We start from the raw sequence: 15,232 nt of genomic DNA, 5'->3' as shown, positions 1-15,232 counted from the left end.
TGTAATGCTGGGTGTATATTTGCCTCCTGCATCTGATTTTTCTGTACTCCAGGGGGCGACGCAGTTTGTGGCTAAATTTCCTGGGTCAGTGGAGACTTTAATAAGGCAATGAATGAATGAATAAAGTCTGGGAGACTTTAATAAGGCAATGAATAATGCTTTGGACCGGTTTTATACTGGCTCGGATCCTCTGCCCCCTCCCGTCCCTCCTCTATGACCAAGTTGATCCAGGAGTTGGGATGGTGGGATCTGTGGAGGATTCTGTCTCCCGACTCTAGAGTATTCTCTTGTCATTCTGCCCATAGGCATGCCCTATCCTGTATTGATTACAAATTTGGGAATGTGAAATGTTGTTCTATTTTGCAGTCGGCATCTTATTTACCCAGGGCTGTCTCAGATCACTCCCCTCTTTTGGTTATCCTCAATCATGGTGAAACCGTTGGACTGTGTCAAAGTTGCCACATACACCCCTTCTGGCTCAAATTATTTTTGCTGAATGATAGAATACCTGACCAGTTGCAGGTTTTTCTAACTGTTAATTCCCCTGATACCTCTCCGTCCCTCCTGTGGAGACCACTAAGGCGTACCTTAGGGGCTGTGTTAAATCCTCCATCTCTTTTATTAAGAGGAAGTTCTCCCTGCTGGAGACTGGTTTAGCGGCTCAGTGTACCTCCCTAGAAGCGGCTTATGTTGCTAACCCAACTGATGAGATCAGATCTCAGTGGTTACATGCGGGTAGACAATATTTACATGTGCTACATGAGAAAGCCCACAGGTCTCTGTTTTTTAACAAGCAGAGATTCTATGAATTGGGTAATCAATCAAGCAGTCTATTGGCCCATCTGGTGCATCAAAATACGGCTTCCCCTGCCATTCTTCAAGTGAACTTGATGACGGGTGATACCCTATCTAACAGTCGGGACATCTGTGACAGGTTCCACCGGTATTATAGTGAGATGTATCTTTCCAAACTTACGGTTAGTGATCAGGAGCTGGTTGCTTACCTTGACTCCATCCCCTTTCCCACTTTGTCAGACGACCAGCATGCTTTTTTAGACTCCCCCTTCACTTTGGAGGAATTGACGGAGGCGCTGTTGGATATGGCATATATGCCATTGCTGTTGGATATATATTCTCTGAGTTAATTTTTTCAAATGAAATTAAAAAATATGCAATGTCCAACCTCTGATATTTGTTCTATTGTGAATAAAATATGGTTATATGAGAATTCCAAATCATTGCATTCTTGTTTTCTTACATTTCACACAGGGTCCCAAATGTGCAATTGGGGATGTATAAATATATAACTTGTCCTTATAAAACCCAATGCATTAAATTATTTGTACCGTAAACCAAACAAAAAGTGAAAGCTCACTGCTTACGCTTAAAGGAGTTAAAATGTCTTATTTATGATCTAGCCTTAGGATAGGCCATAAATATCTGATCACACAAACCAGTTGGGAAGGAGAAGGGGGGTCTGGTCCGTGTACAATATGTTGCATGGAGCTGGAACAGTGGTTCTTAACCTTGTTTGAGGTACCGAATCCACCAGTTTCATATGCACATTCACTGAACCCTTCTTTAGTGATAAATCAAATATGATTTTTTTCCAAATTCAAGACGTAGGTATATGTTTTTTTTACTGGTACACAAAATGAACCATGCATATAGCCTAGGGTTCGATCGAACCCTGGTTAAGAACCACTGAGCTAGAAGCTGAGAGCTCCATGCCCTGTATAATAGCTGGGCGGCATTACTGCAGCTCAACTCCCATTGACTTCAGCACCTCTGGGGTTCCCAGATGCATATGAAGATTTGAGCCTCAATGCAAAATATGTTCCAGGCCCCCATCTATAATGTATTAGACCTTATATTGAGAGGAGATACCCTGCAACTACACCCTCTGCACCCCCTCAAGGTGCGCTACTGGTTCCCATCAATTACCGTATTTTTCGGACTATAAGACGCACTTTTTTTCCTCCAAATTTGGGGGGAAAAGAAGGGTGCGTCTTATAGTCCGAATGTGGCGCCTGGCACCCGCCGTAATAGAGAGGCGGATGCCGGCAAGGGATAGACGCCGGGGCCTGAGACATCGCTACGTTCCTCTGCCCTGCATGAAGCCAGCAGCGGCGATGCTATTCTGCTCCTCCGTCCCCCCGCCGCTGGCTTCATGCAGGGCAGAGGAGCGTAGCGATGTCTCAGGCCCCGGCACCTGTGCTGGCGTCTATCCCTCGCCGGCATCCACCTCTCTAGTATAGCGGATGCCGGGTCTGTATTGGCGGCCCCTTCTCCCCCGGGGCCGGTCCCCACCGGCCCCGTACCTGTGAAGTTGCAGGCCGGCTCCTGCGCGGCGATATCGCAAGAGCCGACCTGTTCGGGTGACAGCCGGGAGCCTAATGAGGCTCCCAGGCCTGTCACTGCTATATATTAGTATTGCGGCTGGGTCTATGACCAGCCGTAATACTAATAGACAGAATGTCCCATAGACGGCAATACAGTTGTATTGCCGTCTATGGGACTTGCAATCAAGTGACCGCAGGGGAATAAAATAGTAAAAAAAAAAAAAAAGATTTAAAAATATGAAATAAATAAAAGTTCTAAATCACCTCCTGTCCCTAGAATATATATATAAAAGTAGATTTTTTTTAATACAAGGTGATCTAAGCAATAGATATTCCCCAAAATGGTAAACTAAAAAGTGCTTATTATATCATATTATTTATATGTTTAAATTGGGCTCTGCAGCTTTTTTGTACTTGGGAATTCTAGAGGGAGGGACTAAAATCAAGTAAAATGTGCCATCACAAATAAAATTAGCCAGTTGGACAGTCCTTATGATTGTAAGCTTAGTAGCCATGCCGGTTTATCTCTAACTCGTGAAGGTTCTGGTTCATACAATGTCACTTATCCAGTGACGACATTGTCATACAGCTATTAAAAGCAATGTGTCAATTACATACAGCCTCTCCTAATGTGTCTAGTGTCTGTGTGGTACACAAATAGTTAAAATCATTCTATACAAACCAATGTGTTCATTCGTATGGTTTATGGCTGTGCAATTCATTTAATTAATTTGATTAATTTGCCATTTTAAAGAATGGTAATTTTGATAATTTATTTCTTTTGCTTTCTGTAGACCACCGTTAAACTCTAGTTGTAAGTTAATAGCAGTTGTTTAGTGTCAAACAAGTTAATGATGGTAATGTTATATATTCAGCACTTGTATATTTTCTTTACAGATGACATTTGTGAGTATTTTGGGGTGAAGATTGCCATGTATTTCTCATGGCTTGGCTTCTACACTTCATCACTGGTTTATCCAGCTGTCTTTGGCATGATGCTTTGGTTCTTCACTGAATCTGACCAGGTAAACGTTGTTCTTGACACAAAGATATAGTTTTGTTTAAATTGACTCTAATTATTATTATTATGCAGTAATCTATCTATCTATCTATCTATCTATCTATCTATCTATCTATCTATCTATCTATCTATCATCATACACACACACACACACACACACACACACACATTAATCTTACATTTTGGGATTTGTTTAATAAGCAGATCATGACCTACCTCTATAGCTATTTTATCTGAAGTGTTGCTTAACTGCATAACAATGTGTTAAAAATATGCTAGTAGTATTAGGAAACTAAGGCTATGAAAACTGTAAGAATTCAGGTGTCACCCTGTCCCTGACAAGTTTGAAACGCATAGTAGAAGGTTGACACTGAGATCAATGATCTGGTTTCCAGCTCTAGTTTAGTGATGTATTCTGTCAAAGCTGGCTGAGCATACTCAGAGTACACTGTGGAAAAAACAACTCTTACTGTTACTGAGGTCTTCATGGAGAAGAAGCTGCAGCTAATAAATGGTATCATAGAGGAAGGGAAAATGATTTCCTGCTAGGAGTTTGATCTCATTGTACGGGTACGTAGTGTTTATGCCCATAGGTACAAGGATGAGGGACAGGTCTTGGAAGTTTTCTTCCCTGTTTTGATCCACTGATAGAATAAAAGCAACAAGGCATTTAGATACTACCCTATATCAGACTGGACCAACATATAGCCTGGAATGGTATATGTTTCCATGAGCATCTATAGTGTATAACTAGTCATATAATAATAATAATAATAATAATAATTTTCACTTATATAGCATAACATATTTCTGTACATGAACAGAGAATATTAGACATTACAATGTGACAAAATAATTGACCTATCAAACAGGATTGAGGGCCCTGCTTGCAAGTGCTTACAATCTATGAGGATATAGGGAGACACAAGAGGTTGGAGGCCTTGTGTTGTACAATGGTCAAGTCATGTTTTGATAAATAAGGTCATATAACCATTACCAGCCTGTATCGGTGAATATACAGACACTAAGTGTATGCAGTGCAGGGTAACTTCAGGATGGAGGGGTCCATTTCTGAGGAAAACAGAATCTGTGTACCAGTTTGACAGAAAGAAGAGTCTGGCGGCTGAATTCAGGAGAGATTGTAGAGAGTTTAGTAAGAAGAAGCTGAATTAGAAGAGAATTACAATAGTCACGATGACAGTGAATCAGGGCGACATTGAGGGTTCTTGATGTTTCCCATGGTGAGAAAAGTATGGATTCTGGAGATGTTTTTGAGATACAAGTGACATGAGCGTGCAAGTGTCTGAATATGTGGGGTGAAGGAAGGGTCTGAGTCAAATACAACCCCCAGACAGCGGGCATGCTGTCTTAGTGTAATAGTAAGGCCACAGACAGAAATGGAGATGTCAGTGCTAGGTCGGTTAATGGATGTTGGGAACACAAGAAGTTCAGTTTTCGAAAGATTCAGTTTCAGATAAAGAAAATCCATGATATGAGAGCCAGTGACTGGTGCTCTGTAGTAGCGCAGGAGTGATGTCATAGGATGAGGTATATAGCTGGATATCATCAGCATAAAGATGGTACTGAAAACCAGATATGGTGATGGTTTGGCCAATAGGGGCTGTGTAGAGAGAGAAGAGGAGGGGGCCTAGGCCGTAGCCTGAGATAAATTGACGTATGCTGATGTTTTAAAAGCTTATAACTTGACTTATTCAGCAACAGAAATCAACTGAAATTGTATAATCCGTGATTGTTCTGTTACTAATCTGTTGCTCCTCGCCGAACTTTTATCAGTATCTGTACTTGATTGTTTCAACGAACTATGTATAATTGTAAAATGTTCAATAAAATCAGAATTTAAAACAAAGAAATCTTAGTGAGGGACACCATAGGAATGGTTATTACTTGATGTTACACATGCTGGGGCCAGTTTATAGTAGAAAAACCACCTGACAGGTTCCCTTGTAAACCCAAATTTCTTGCGAGTACCATATTTTCTGTTTCTCTCTCTCAGACCAGCCGTGACATCTGCTGTGTGGTCTTTGCACTCTTCAATGTAGTTTGGGCTACTCTATTTCTAGAAGGATGGAAACGGAGAGGAGCAGAGCTAGCCTACAAGTGGGGTACATTAGATACCCCTGCAGAATTTATTGAAGAGCCACGACCACAGTTCAGGGTAAGTGATGAAATATTTTTGGGAGATTTCTTAGTTGTTTGGATACCTTTCATTGTATTAGCGATAAGGTGAATAGTTTTCTGTATACAGTATCTGATATACTGTCTTTTTATAGTAGCAACGGCAACATTTTCTCTATTTATAATTTTTATAATGTTCAATAGGGTGTCAAGAGGATCAGCCCAGTGACCAATTGTGAAGAATTCTACTATCCCCCATGGAAACGACTCCTCTTTCAGTCCTGTGTCAGTCTACCTGTCTGCATGTCCTGTCTCTGCTTCGTCTTTGTTGTGATGCTTGCTTGCTTTGAGCTGCAGGTAAGTGAACCTTAAACTCTCTCAGTCTCTTCATAGGAGCTCAGTCATTATGTCATACCTTAACCCTTTTAACATCAGTCTTTTCAAAGTAGTGGTCTTTTGGAGAGGTTTCACTATGTAAGAAATAAAAAGGGTGGTGAGCTATGATGAAAGTCCGGAGAAATCCAGGGAAATCAAACATATCAATACATGTCAGGACCTGAAGGACCCCATTTTCTAAAAGCATTTAGCTTTGGGGTTTTTTGTTTCTATCTCTTGCTATTGTGTCATTTGCATTTTCTATATTGTCAGCCCTAACTGTCTGATATCACTAGCATAGCAATTGCTTATAGTTAGCTTTAGGAATGTGTTATGTTATAACTGCTGACACCAGACAGATTGAGCTGTGAGGCTGTATTATATGCAGAATGTATAAATCATATAGAGAACTGCGAGGTTTACTGTATTATATTGTATAAATCTAGAAAAGTTGCTCCAGTAAGGTCTAGATTTCGGCTTTAAGGGGATTCTACCATTAAAATCAAATTTTTTTGTGCATCACACATAGGAATAGCCTTAAGAAAGGCTATTCTTCTCCTACCTTTAGATGTCTTCTCCGTACCGCCGTTCAGTAAAAATCCCGTTTTTTGTCAGTATGCAAAGGAGTTCTCTCGCAGCACTGGGGCTGGTCCCCAGTGCTCAAATAGCACTGGGGGCGTCCCCAATGCTGTGAGAGAACTCTCCAGCCCTGCCTCCATCTTCTTCAGGAACATACTCTTCACGCATCTTCTTCCGACGCCGTGGGTCAAACTTCTAGGCCTCTGGCAGAGCCGACTGCGCATGCCCACAGGCCACAAGAAAATGGCCATTTACTTACTATGTAAGCATTCATTTTCTTTTGGCCTTCGGGCATGTGCAGTCTGCTCTGCCCGAGGCCTAGAAATTTGACCCACATCGTCGGAAGAAGACTTGTGAAGAGGATGTTCCTGAAGAAGATGGAGGCGGCGCTGGAGAGTTCTCTCGCAGCATTGGGGATCGCCCCCAGTGCTGTGAGAGAACTCATTTGCATACTGACAAAAACCAGGATTTTTACCGAATGGTGGTGCGGAGAAGACATCTAAAGGTAGGAGAAGAATAGCCTTTCTTAAGGCTATTCCTACGTGTGATCCACAAAAAAAATCGATTTTAATGGTAGAATTCCTTTAATGAAAAAAAGCTTGAAAAAAGTCTTACATTTAATGTAGAATGAAAATTCATTCTTTTAGTTTTTCCTGTTTTCTTTTGTAGTAATACTAGTAAAGCAAAATTGTGAAGCCTGTTGGAGCCCATTGGATGCATTTCTGGCAGAACAGATGTGAAAGCAGATAGGTCTGATTGTAGTTATTTAAATAAAAAAGACACATGATCATAGGCCAAAAAGGTTGATCCAGGGGAAAGCAAAACAAGAACTTCTGGTGTCACTAGCCAAAGTTTGTTTATGGGCCAAAAAAAAAAAATCCTTCTTGACCACGCGAGGATGGACAGATAATTTGTCTGAGTCAACAGGATAACCCCACCCTATAAATGATACATTTCTGTGTACTTTTAGTCACGAGATTAAAATCTAGAACTTAATATTCTGTAACTGTTTTTCCATCTCTTGGAGAGGGTTCACAAATCTGAATTTTTTAAACTCTTGTTTTGTAGGAGTTCGTCCTCAGTATCCGAGAGCTCCCAAGGCTTGTGCGATTCTTTCCCAAGATCCTTCTGGCTGTTATAGTTAGCTCCTGTGACGAGGTGTACAGGAAGATTGCATACTGGTTAAATGATATGGGTATAAGCCATTAATTTGCTTGTTACTGCCATGTCTTACTTTTCTCCTTTTCATCCTATTATCATTTCCAACTTTGTTTTTTATCTTCCCTGCATTTTATTACAGGGAGTCTGTCAGCAGCAATATCAGTATCAAACTAATGACAGTACCTTGTAGAGCAGCTTCTACACTTTCTAAAGATGCCTTTCTTATTTCTGCATTGCAGCTCCATTGTAATGAAAATCAGTGTTTTATTTTTACGAAAATTAGCTGAAAACAGACTTTATGGGCATTTCTTCTCCGGCTGGGGCTTTATTCTTTGCTCTAAATAATCATTCCTAACTACTTCCCAACTACTCTGCATTTCTTGAGTGACATCTGCCAATTTACCACATTTTGTTTGCATTTAGAAGTGGTTATCTAAAGTAGAGATCATAGACCCAACAAGGGAGGAAACACACCTAAAGCGCTTTTTCAGCGAATCTGCTTAATAATAATAAAACACAGAATTTCATGACAATGGATCTGCAATGCTGAATAAGAAAGGCATTTCGGAAAAGTGTAGAAGCCACTCTACAAGGCACTGTCATTAGTTTGATACCAATTTTCCTGCTGACAGACTCCCTTTAAGCTGAATATGAACATTAGACTTGACTTGGCACTAAAGTCTACGAGACCTTAACGAGAATAATAATAATGATACTCCTATCTGCCTGAGGGGGAACAAAATTCAGACAGATTGTATTTTTAGCCGTCAGATTCTTTGATTTCCCAAAAGAGACATTCCAGGAAGAGTCCGGCAGCAACTTTTGGAGGCGTTATCCACTTTCAAATAATGATGACCTATCAGTAGGATAGACTATCAATATTAACGGCTTTAGGCAGGCCATGAAAAGTCTATGGGGCAACGCCGCAGTACCTTAACCCGCCACTATAATTTGTACAGTGAGCAGTATGGTCCCGAGCATGTAAATATTATTGGGTTTTACACTGTCCCAGGATTGATCTGCGGATAATATGGGGTCCTGGGTGTAAGACATTTGCTGATGTATGTATTATTGATAGCTTATCCTAAGGATAGTCCTTTTAAAGGGGCTCTATCATCGAGAAAAGTCATTATTAACTAATCACATCCTTGCATAGCCTTTAGAAAGGCTATTCCACACATACCTTTAGTATGTAAATTGCCTCAGTGGTTTCTGAATAAGTCCGTTTTTATTCATATGCTAATGTACTTCCAGCCAGCACAAGAAGTTCCCAGCAGCACTCGTCTCTGCTATTCTCTCCTATGTGTGTGTGCAAACAGGAAGCATCAGCAGCAGCAGCCTGTGCTGTATACACCCATAGGAAACAATAGCAAAGAGGGTGCATGATGCATCGTGCACCCAGTCTAATTAGCATATGAATAAAAACAGACTTATTTAAAAAACCACTGAGACAATTTACATACTAAAGGTAGGTGTGGAATAGCCTTTATAAAGGCTATGCAAGGATGTGAGATCCCCTTTAATATTAGAAAGTGGATAACTCCTTTATGCTAGGTTCACACCAGCGTTTGATCTCCGTTCTGAGGTGTTCGTCTTCTGCATGCAGAAGACAGAAACCTGTCAGACCGGGTCCGGCCGTGAGCGCCGGTGAGTGTTTTATGCTCTCCGCGGCGAAACCGTTTTTTTTTAAACCGGACACAAAGTCCTACATGTACAACTCTGTGTCCGGTTAAAAAAAACAGGTGAATGGGTTTGAAAAATGCCTGCAGGTTTCTGTCTCCTGCTCAGTTTTGGGCAGGAAAGGGAAACCTGCAGAACGGAGACCGGGCACAGATGTGAACGAGCCTTTAACTGAACTCAGATTTGGTTAAATACTCATGAAACTAATTCAATACAATATAGCTATATTGTAGAAAAATTCACTACACTGTACTAGTCGCACTTAGATACATATAGGATATTACTTTGTGATTCAATATAATGAAACAGTGTTGTCTTGAAAATTTAATCTTGTGACACAAATAGTGAGGTGCTTGAACGTTTGTGAACCCTTTTTCTGTATTTGTGCATAGATTACACATAAAACTACCAGATTTCACACAAGTACCAAAAGTAAATAAAGAGAACCAATTCAAAAAAAATCAGTCATAAGTATAACACTTCTTCATCTATTAGAAGAAACTGTGAGTGCCAAAAGCATTCCTTTTTCTTTTAGTACTTGATGTGACCCCCTTGTGCAGCAATAACTGACCTAAACATAATTGTTGATTAGTCTATTGCTCCATACAAAGCAGCATCAACTCTGTTATGCTCCTGCCATGAAGTACTCATTTCAGACCCTTCAACGACATTCCTATTGGATTAAGGTCAGGACTTGAGTACTTAGGGTTGTAGTCTTGCTGCATGACCCACACTGTTGAGATTTAGCTCATGGACAGATGCCTTGACATTTCCTTTAGCATTTGCTGGTGTAATTCCGAATTAATGGTTCCATCACCACCGTAGTTCACAAATGGTATGAGATTTTTATGCTGATAATGTTCTCCAAACATTACACTTTTCATTCAACACAAATAAAAAAAAAAAGACGTCTACCTTCAACTGTGTTTCTTCTTCTTTTAGAAGGTGTCTCTAGGTGCAGCATGGTCGAAAGAAATTTCACATTAAATTATAAACATAAAGCTACCTCTGCACTCAACTAGAATTTATGGGAGCAGTTACTGTGCAAGCGTCTACTTGCAGACAATCAGAGTCCAGGGAAAATACAAGGAATTTCCTCTAGCTTGACCTGGCCTTTCCACTGTTTATTTGTCTCTACACACCTCTTGATGTAGAAAGAGATTGTGTGGCACAGCTTCAAGTGGTTAAAAGAAACAGTTCCAGCTTTATTATTTTCACAAACATGCTTTCAGGCACATCAAGTAAAGTTAAATCAGATTAAAAGTCCAACTGGAGCATGTGCTAGTCTGCAGGCCGACTTGAGTATCATCTGCCATCTTCTGCTGATGCCCTAGAAGACTTTATTTGCCTAGGAGGAGACTCCTGCACAACTATTGATCCCATAATTAGAAATGAGCGAACACTAAAATGTCCGAGGTTCGAAATCCGATTCGAACAGCTGCACACTGTTCGACTGTTCGAACGGATTTCGAACCCCATTATAGTCTATGGGGGGAAATGCTCGTTTCAGGGGTAGGCAACATTCGATAAAATCATACTTACCAAGTCCACGAGTGACGGTCGGGCTGGATTCTGCTTGAAGTCTTCTCCCGGCGCAGGGTCCCCGCATCTTCTTCCGGGTGGAATGCGCAGTCGGCTCTGCCTAGGCCGGATGCCTAGGCAGAGTGAATTCCACCCGGAAGAAGACGCGGGGACGCAGCGCGGAGAAGACTTTGGAAAGGTAAGAGAAGAACCAGCGTTGATTGGCAGAATGTATAGCATTCTGCCAATCAACGCTGGTTCTGCATCGAACCTTAAACTTCGAACAGCTAGTAGTGTTCGATCGAGTACGAGTATTTCGAGTACCATAGTATTCGATCAAACACCTACTCGATCGTACACTACTCGCTCATCTCTACCCATAATCTTTTGTTGTGTGCAGAGGTAGTTTTATGTTTGTACACCTCTTTTAAACCAGAAAACTCTAGTTTGATCTAGTACATCCCCAAAAAAATTGTTCCAGTAACCTTCTGGCTTGTCCAGGTATTCTTTACCAAACAGCAGATGGTCAGCAATGTTCTTTTTGGAGAGCAGTGGCTGACACTGATGAGCCTCAACAACTCTTCTTCTGCGGACCTCAGAAATCTCTTGTTCATGTCACAACAAATTTCCACAAACATGTTATGAAGATCAGACTTTGATAGATCACTTTTCTTTAAACAAAACTGGTCGCCCATTCACCATGATTGTCAATCCATAGACTGAAAACACTGGACTTTAATTTCACAATCAAATTATCTGATTATCCTAAAGGTTCACCTACTTATGCCACTTACAAATATGTGATATTGGATCACTTTCCTCTCTAAATAAGTGACCGAGCCTAATATTTTTGACTCCTTTGATGTGATCTCTATATGTGATGTAGTGAGACTCTCGTGTAGTTTTAGGTCAGATTTGGACAGAAAGAAAATTCTGAAGGGTTCTCAAACCTTCAAGCACCACTATATGTGGACATGTCTAGCCAGAGAACAATAAAGAAAAAAAAGGCCGGGGGTATATCCGAGTGCTACTAGGAAAATCAGAGAATTGTAAACTCAGTGATACTAAATACCATTTATTCCACATAAAAACCCTCCACACAGTCACAGTGTAAAATGGCAACGCATTTCGATGTCTGTTGGATGTCTTTGTCACACCAACATTAGGAGGCTCAGGGGAGTATATGTCCAACCAGGACACACATGTACCTTCCTATCTGTACTAAAATAATACTAAAATAAATGAAGTTCTGTTTGATTTTTACTGCCCACTTTTCAGGTACCTATTGCTAGATTTATGACTTTGTTCATACAGTTCTAGAGATTTTTTCCTATTCCATGCTAATCTACCTTCTCTCCTCTTCCATATTTCCAGAGAATTACCGTTTACAGAGTGCCTATGAGAAACATCTAATCATCAAAATTGTTTTAGTAAGTAATACTCCAAATAAGTGGGTTGTCTGAAAGGTTGGGAAAAATTTAAGGGTATGTTCACATATATCAAATGAATCAGTATCAGTTTTTTTTGTCATTTAGTCATTACAGCAGATGCAAAAATGCATTGGTTGTCATCAGGCTTTATTTTTCCCACAAACTTTTACTCCAAAACTCTAAGTTTTCATCAGTTGTCATCAGTTTTTACCATGATGGTCCACGAAGCATGATGGGGCTGTCATGGTCATTAGAGTAGTACTGAACTATTATTAGTAAAGGTCCATTGACTGTGGTGTGCCATCAAGTAAAGGTCCGAGTTGAGCGTCCAGTATTTACGGTATTTTTAGGATTAGGCCGGGGGCGACTAATGTGGCATTATACTGGGTGGGGAGTGACTAACATGGCATGACTCTGTGTGGGGGGGTGGCTAATGTGGCAATATACTGTACATGGGGCAACTTACATGGCATTATACTGTGTAGAGGGCACTAAGGGGGCATTCACACGGAGTAACGCCGGGCGTGTATCACAGCCGTACACGCCGGTGTTACAGCAGACTGCCGAACACTTCCCATTCACTTCAATGGGAGCGCTCGTAACAGCGGCGTTTACGAGCGCTCCCACTGAAGTGAATGGGAAGTGTTCGGCAGTGTGCCGTAACGCCGGCGTGTACGGCTGTGATACACACCCAGCGTTACTCCGTGTGAATGCCCCCTAAGAAGCATTATACTGTGAGTGGGGGCTTTAAGGAGCATTATACTTTGGAGGGCTCTGATGGGACATTAGTGCCCTCACACCAGTATAATGCCCCATTATTGTACTTTCTCAGTATGCTCCTTAGTATCCCCCACTCACTGTATAAATCCATGCATTGTTACATTATTATTCAAATTATCCATGCATAATTTACATTAATAGCGTTCGGGAGGAACCTTCACCTCCCACCCACTGTCCTTCCCCAAGTCCCCGTCCCTTACATTAAAAAGCAACAGGTTTTGGCATTCATCCCTGCTCCCTTCACAAGTGCTCACGTTTGAAGGCAGCAAGGATGATTACCGATCCCTGCTCCCTCTGGTGCAGTGAATCGGGGTTTGAAAAGGGACAGTGGGTGGGAGATGAAGGATTCTTCTGCCCACTGTGAAAATGCTCCGGCACAGTAGTGAAGCATTTGCTGGCTTTCACCACTAGATAAGTGGGGGTTCGGGCTGCAGCACCTACAGGAGGAGCTGCTGAGCCCAGAAGATCAAGCCCTGCTTGGGTACAGTAGTGAAGTCAGAGGGAAGCTGATAGCTGTACACTCCAAGGGTATATTCACACAGACTTTTTTTTGTATTCTGTAAAAATCTGCTTCAGCAATTAGGAAACATTTTTTGATGCAATTTTTTTCAATGATGCCGTTTTTATTGCATTTTTCGTCACCGTTTTTTTCCCCATCAAAAAGTTTTATTAGATTTTTCAAAACGTTAATACAAACACAATCCATAAAAGAAAATAAGGCAAAATAATTCCAGAACGTCCGGCAAGGTAGAATGGGAAAAACTGGATGGAAATAAAGAGGAATGATGAGACAAGGGTAAAAGAGATCAAACAATGCAAAGGGGATTGGGAATACGAAGGGAGGGCCGCTTCTGATGCAGCAGGGCAATGTACAGTAAATCAAAGAACAGCAAAATAGAGTTACTACAAGAATATGTATAAGAAAAAGGCAAAATCACTGAGACTGAGAAGGGGCTCTAAGAAAAGGACTGGAAGGAGGAAGAATAATAGAAGACATTCCATACTTTGTTTTGGGCACTATGATCCTGTTGGAAGTGCTGCAACCAGGTCCTCTTAATGTTTAAGATCTCCTGAAGCCAAATAGGACATAGATGGGGTGAAGTGGCTTTCCAAAGAAAGGGAATGACAGACCTGGCCGCTATCAGCATGAAACCAACCAGCTTACGAACTTTCATTTGTATCTTGGGAAAAATAGAAAGAAGGAGAGGGGCTGGTCCTCCAGTGCTACACCCATAACACCCCTAATGACTTTACAGACCTTGTGCTAAAATGGATGGAGATTGCAACAGTTTCCCCAAAATTTGCAGAATCGTAGCCAAAGATCCTCTCTAACATTGGGCGGAAACAGAGGGAAACATGTCATGGAGGACAGATGGGACTGTATACCACTGAGAAAGGATCTTGAAATTATTTTCCTGCTTTGTCACCACAGCTTTGTCGCAGTTTTTGCTGCATTTTTTGCTACAGAACACTGTATGGTCCTGGAATCTTCCCTTTTAAAAAAAGAAAAGTCTAGCAGTTTTTGATGCCAGTTTTGCAAAAACTGCATTAAAAAAACAAGGTAGAATCTGCCTGAAGATAGAGGCCTTTTTTTTTTTTTTCCTCTAGCTGAAAAAATCTGCTACTGACTTCCATTTGGAATGAGTGAGGAGTGTTTTTTGAGGCAAATTCTGTCTCAAAATCAGCCTGAAAAACTCAATGTGAGCATACCCTCAAAGGGGTATTCCCATGAACATAATCATATCTATATTTGTAGACAATTAAAAGTTAAGCATTTTTGAAATTATAAGTAGAGATGAGCGAACACTAAAATGTTCGGGGTTCGAAATCTGATTCGAACAGCCGCTCACTGTTCGACTGTTCGAACGGGTTTCGAACCTCATTATAGTCTATGGGGGGAAATGCTCGTTTCAGGGGTACGCAACATTCGATCAAATTCTACTTACCAAGTCCATGAGTGAGGGTCAGGCTGGATTCTTCTCCCTGCGCAGCGTCCCTGCGTCCTCTTCCGGCCTTGAATTCACTCTGCTAGGCATCGGGCCTGGGCAGAGCCGACTGCGCATGCCCGCACTACAAGCGGACATGCGCAGTCGGCTCTGCCCAGGCCCGTTGCCTGGCAGAGTGAATTCAGAGCCGGAAGACGCCGTGGGGAAGTTGCACGGAGAAGACTTCTAAAGGTAGGAGAAGAACCAGCGTTGATTGGCCAA

The 15,232-nt window shown here is 41.4% G+C and overlaps 1 protein-coding gene across 3 annotated transcripts in view; it reads left to right on the top strand.

The window, feature by feature from the left end:
• ANO8 (anoctamin 8) overlaps positions 1-15,232 on the top strand; it is a 95,675-nt gene that overhangs the window by 44,530 nt on the left and 35,913 nt on the right. For all 3 annotated transcript variants that reach the window (XM_075280417.1, XM_075280415.1, XM_075280416.1), the window contains exons 7-11: positions 3,240-3,367; positions 5,378-5,539; positions 5,704-5,856; positions 7,522-7,648; positions 12,190-12,245. In XM_075280417.1, the coding sequence (XP_075136518.1) occupies positions 3,240-3,367; positions 5,378-5,539; positions 5,704-5,856; positions 7,522-7,648; positions 12,190-12,245 (626 nt within the window). The remainder of the gene's footprint in view (positions 1-3,239; positions 3,368-5,377; positions 5,540-5,703; positions 5,857-7,521; positions 7,649-12,189; positions 12,246-15,232) is intronic.

This window comes from Leptodactylus fuscus, chromosome 1 (assembly GCF_031893055.1).
Source record: "Leptodactylus fuscus isolate aLepFus1 chromosome 1, aLepFus1.hap2, whole genome shotgun sequence".
Classification (NCBI taxonomy): Eukaryota; Metazoa; Chordata; class Amphibia; order Anura; family Leptodactylidae; genus Leptodactylus; species Leptodactylus fuscus.
This window is presented reverse-complemented; position numbering and strand designations above follow the sequence as displayed.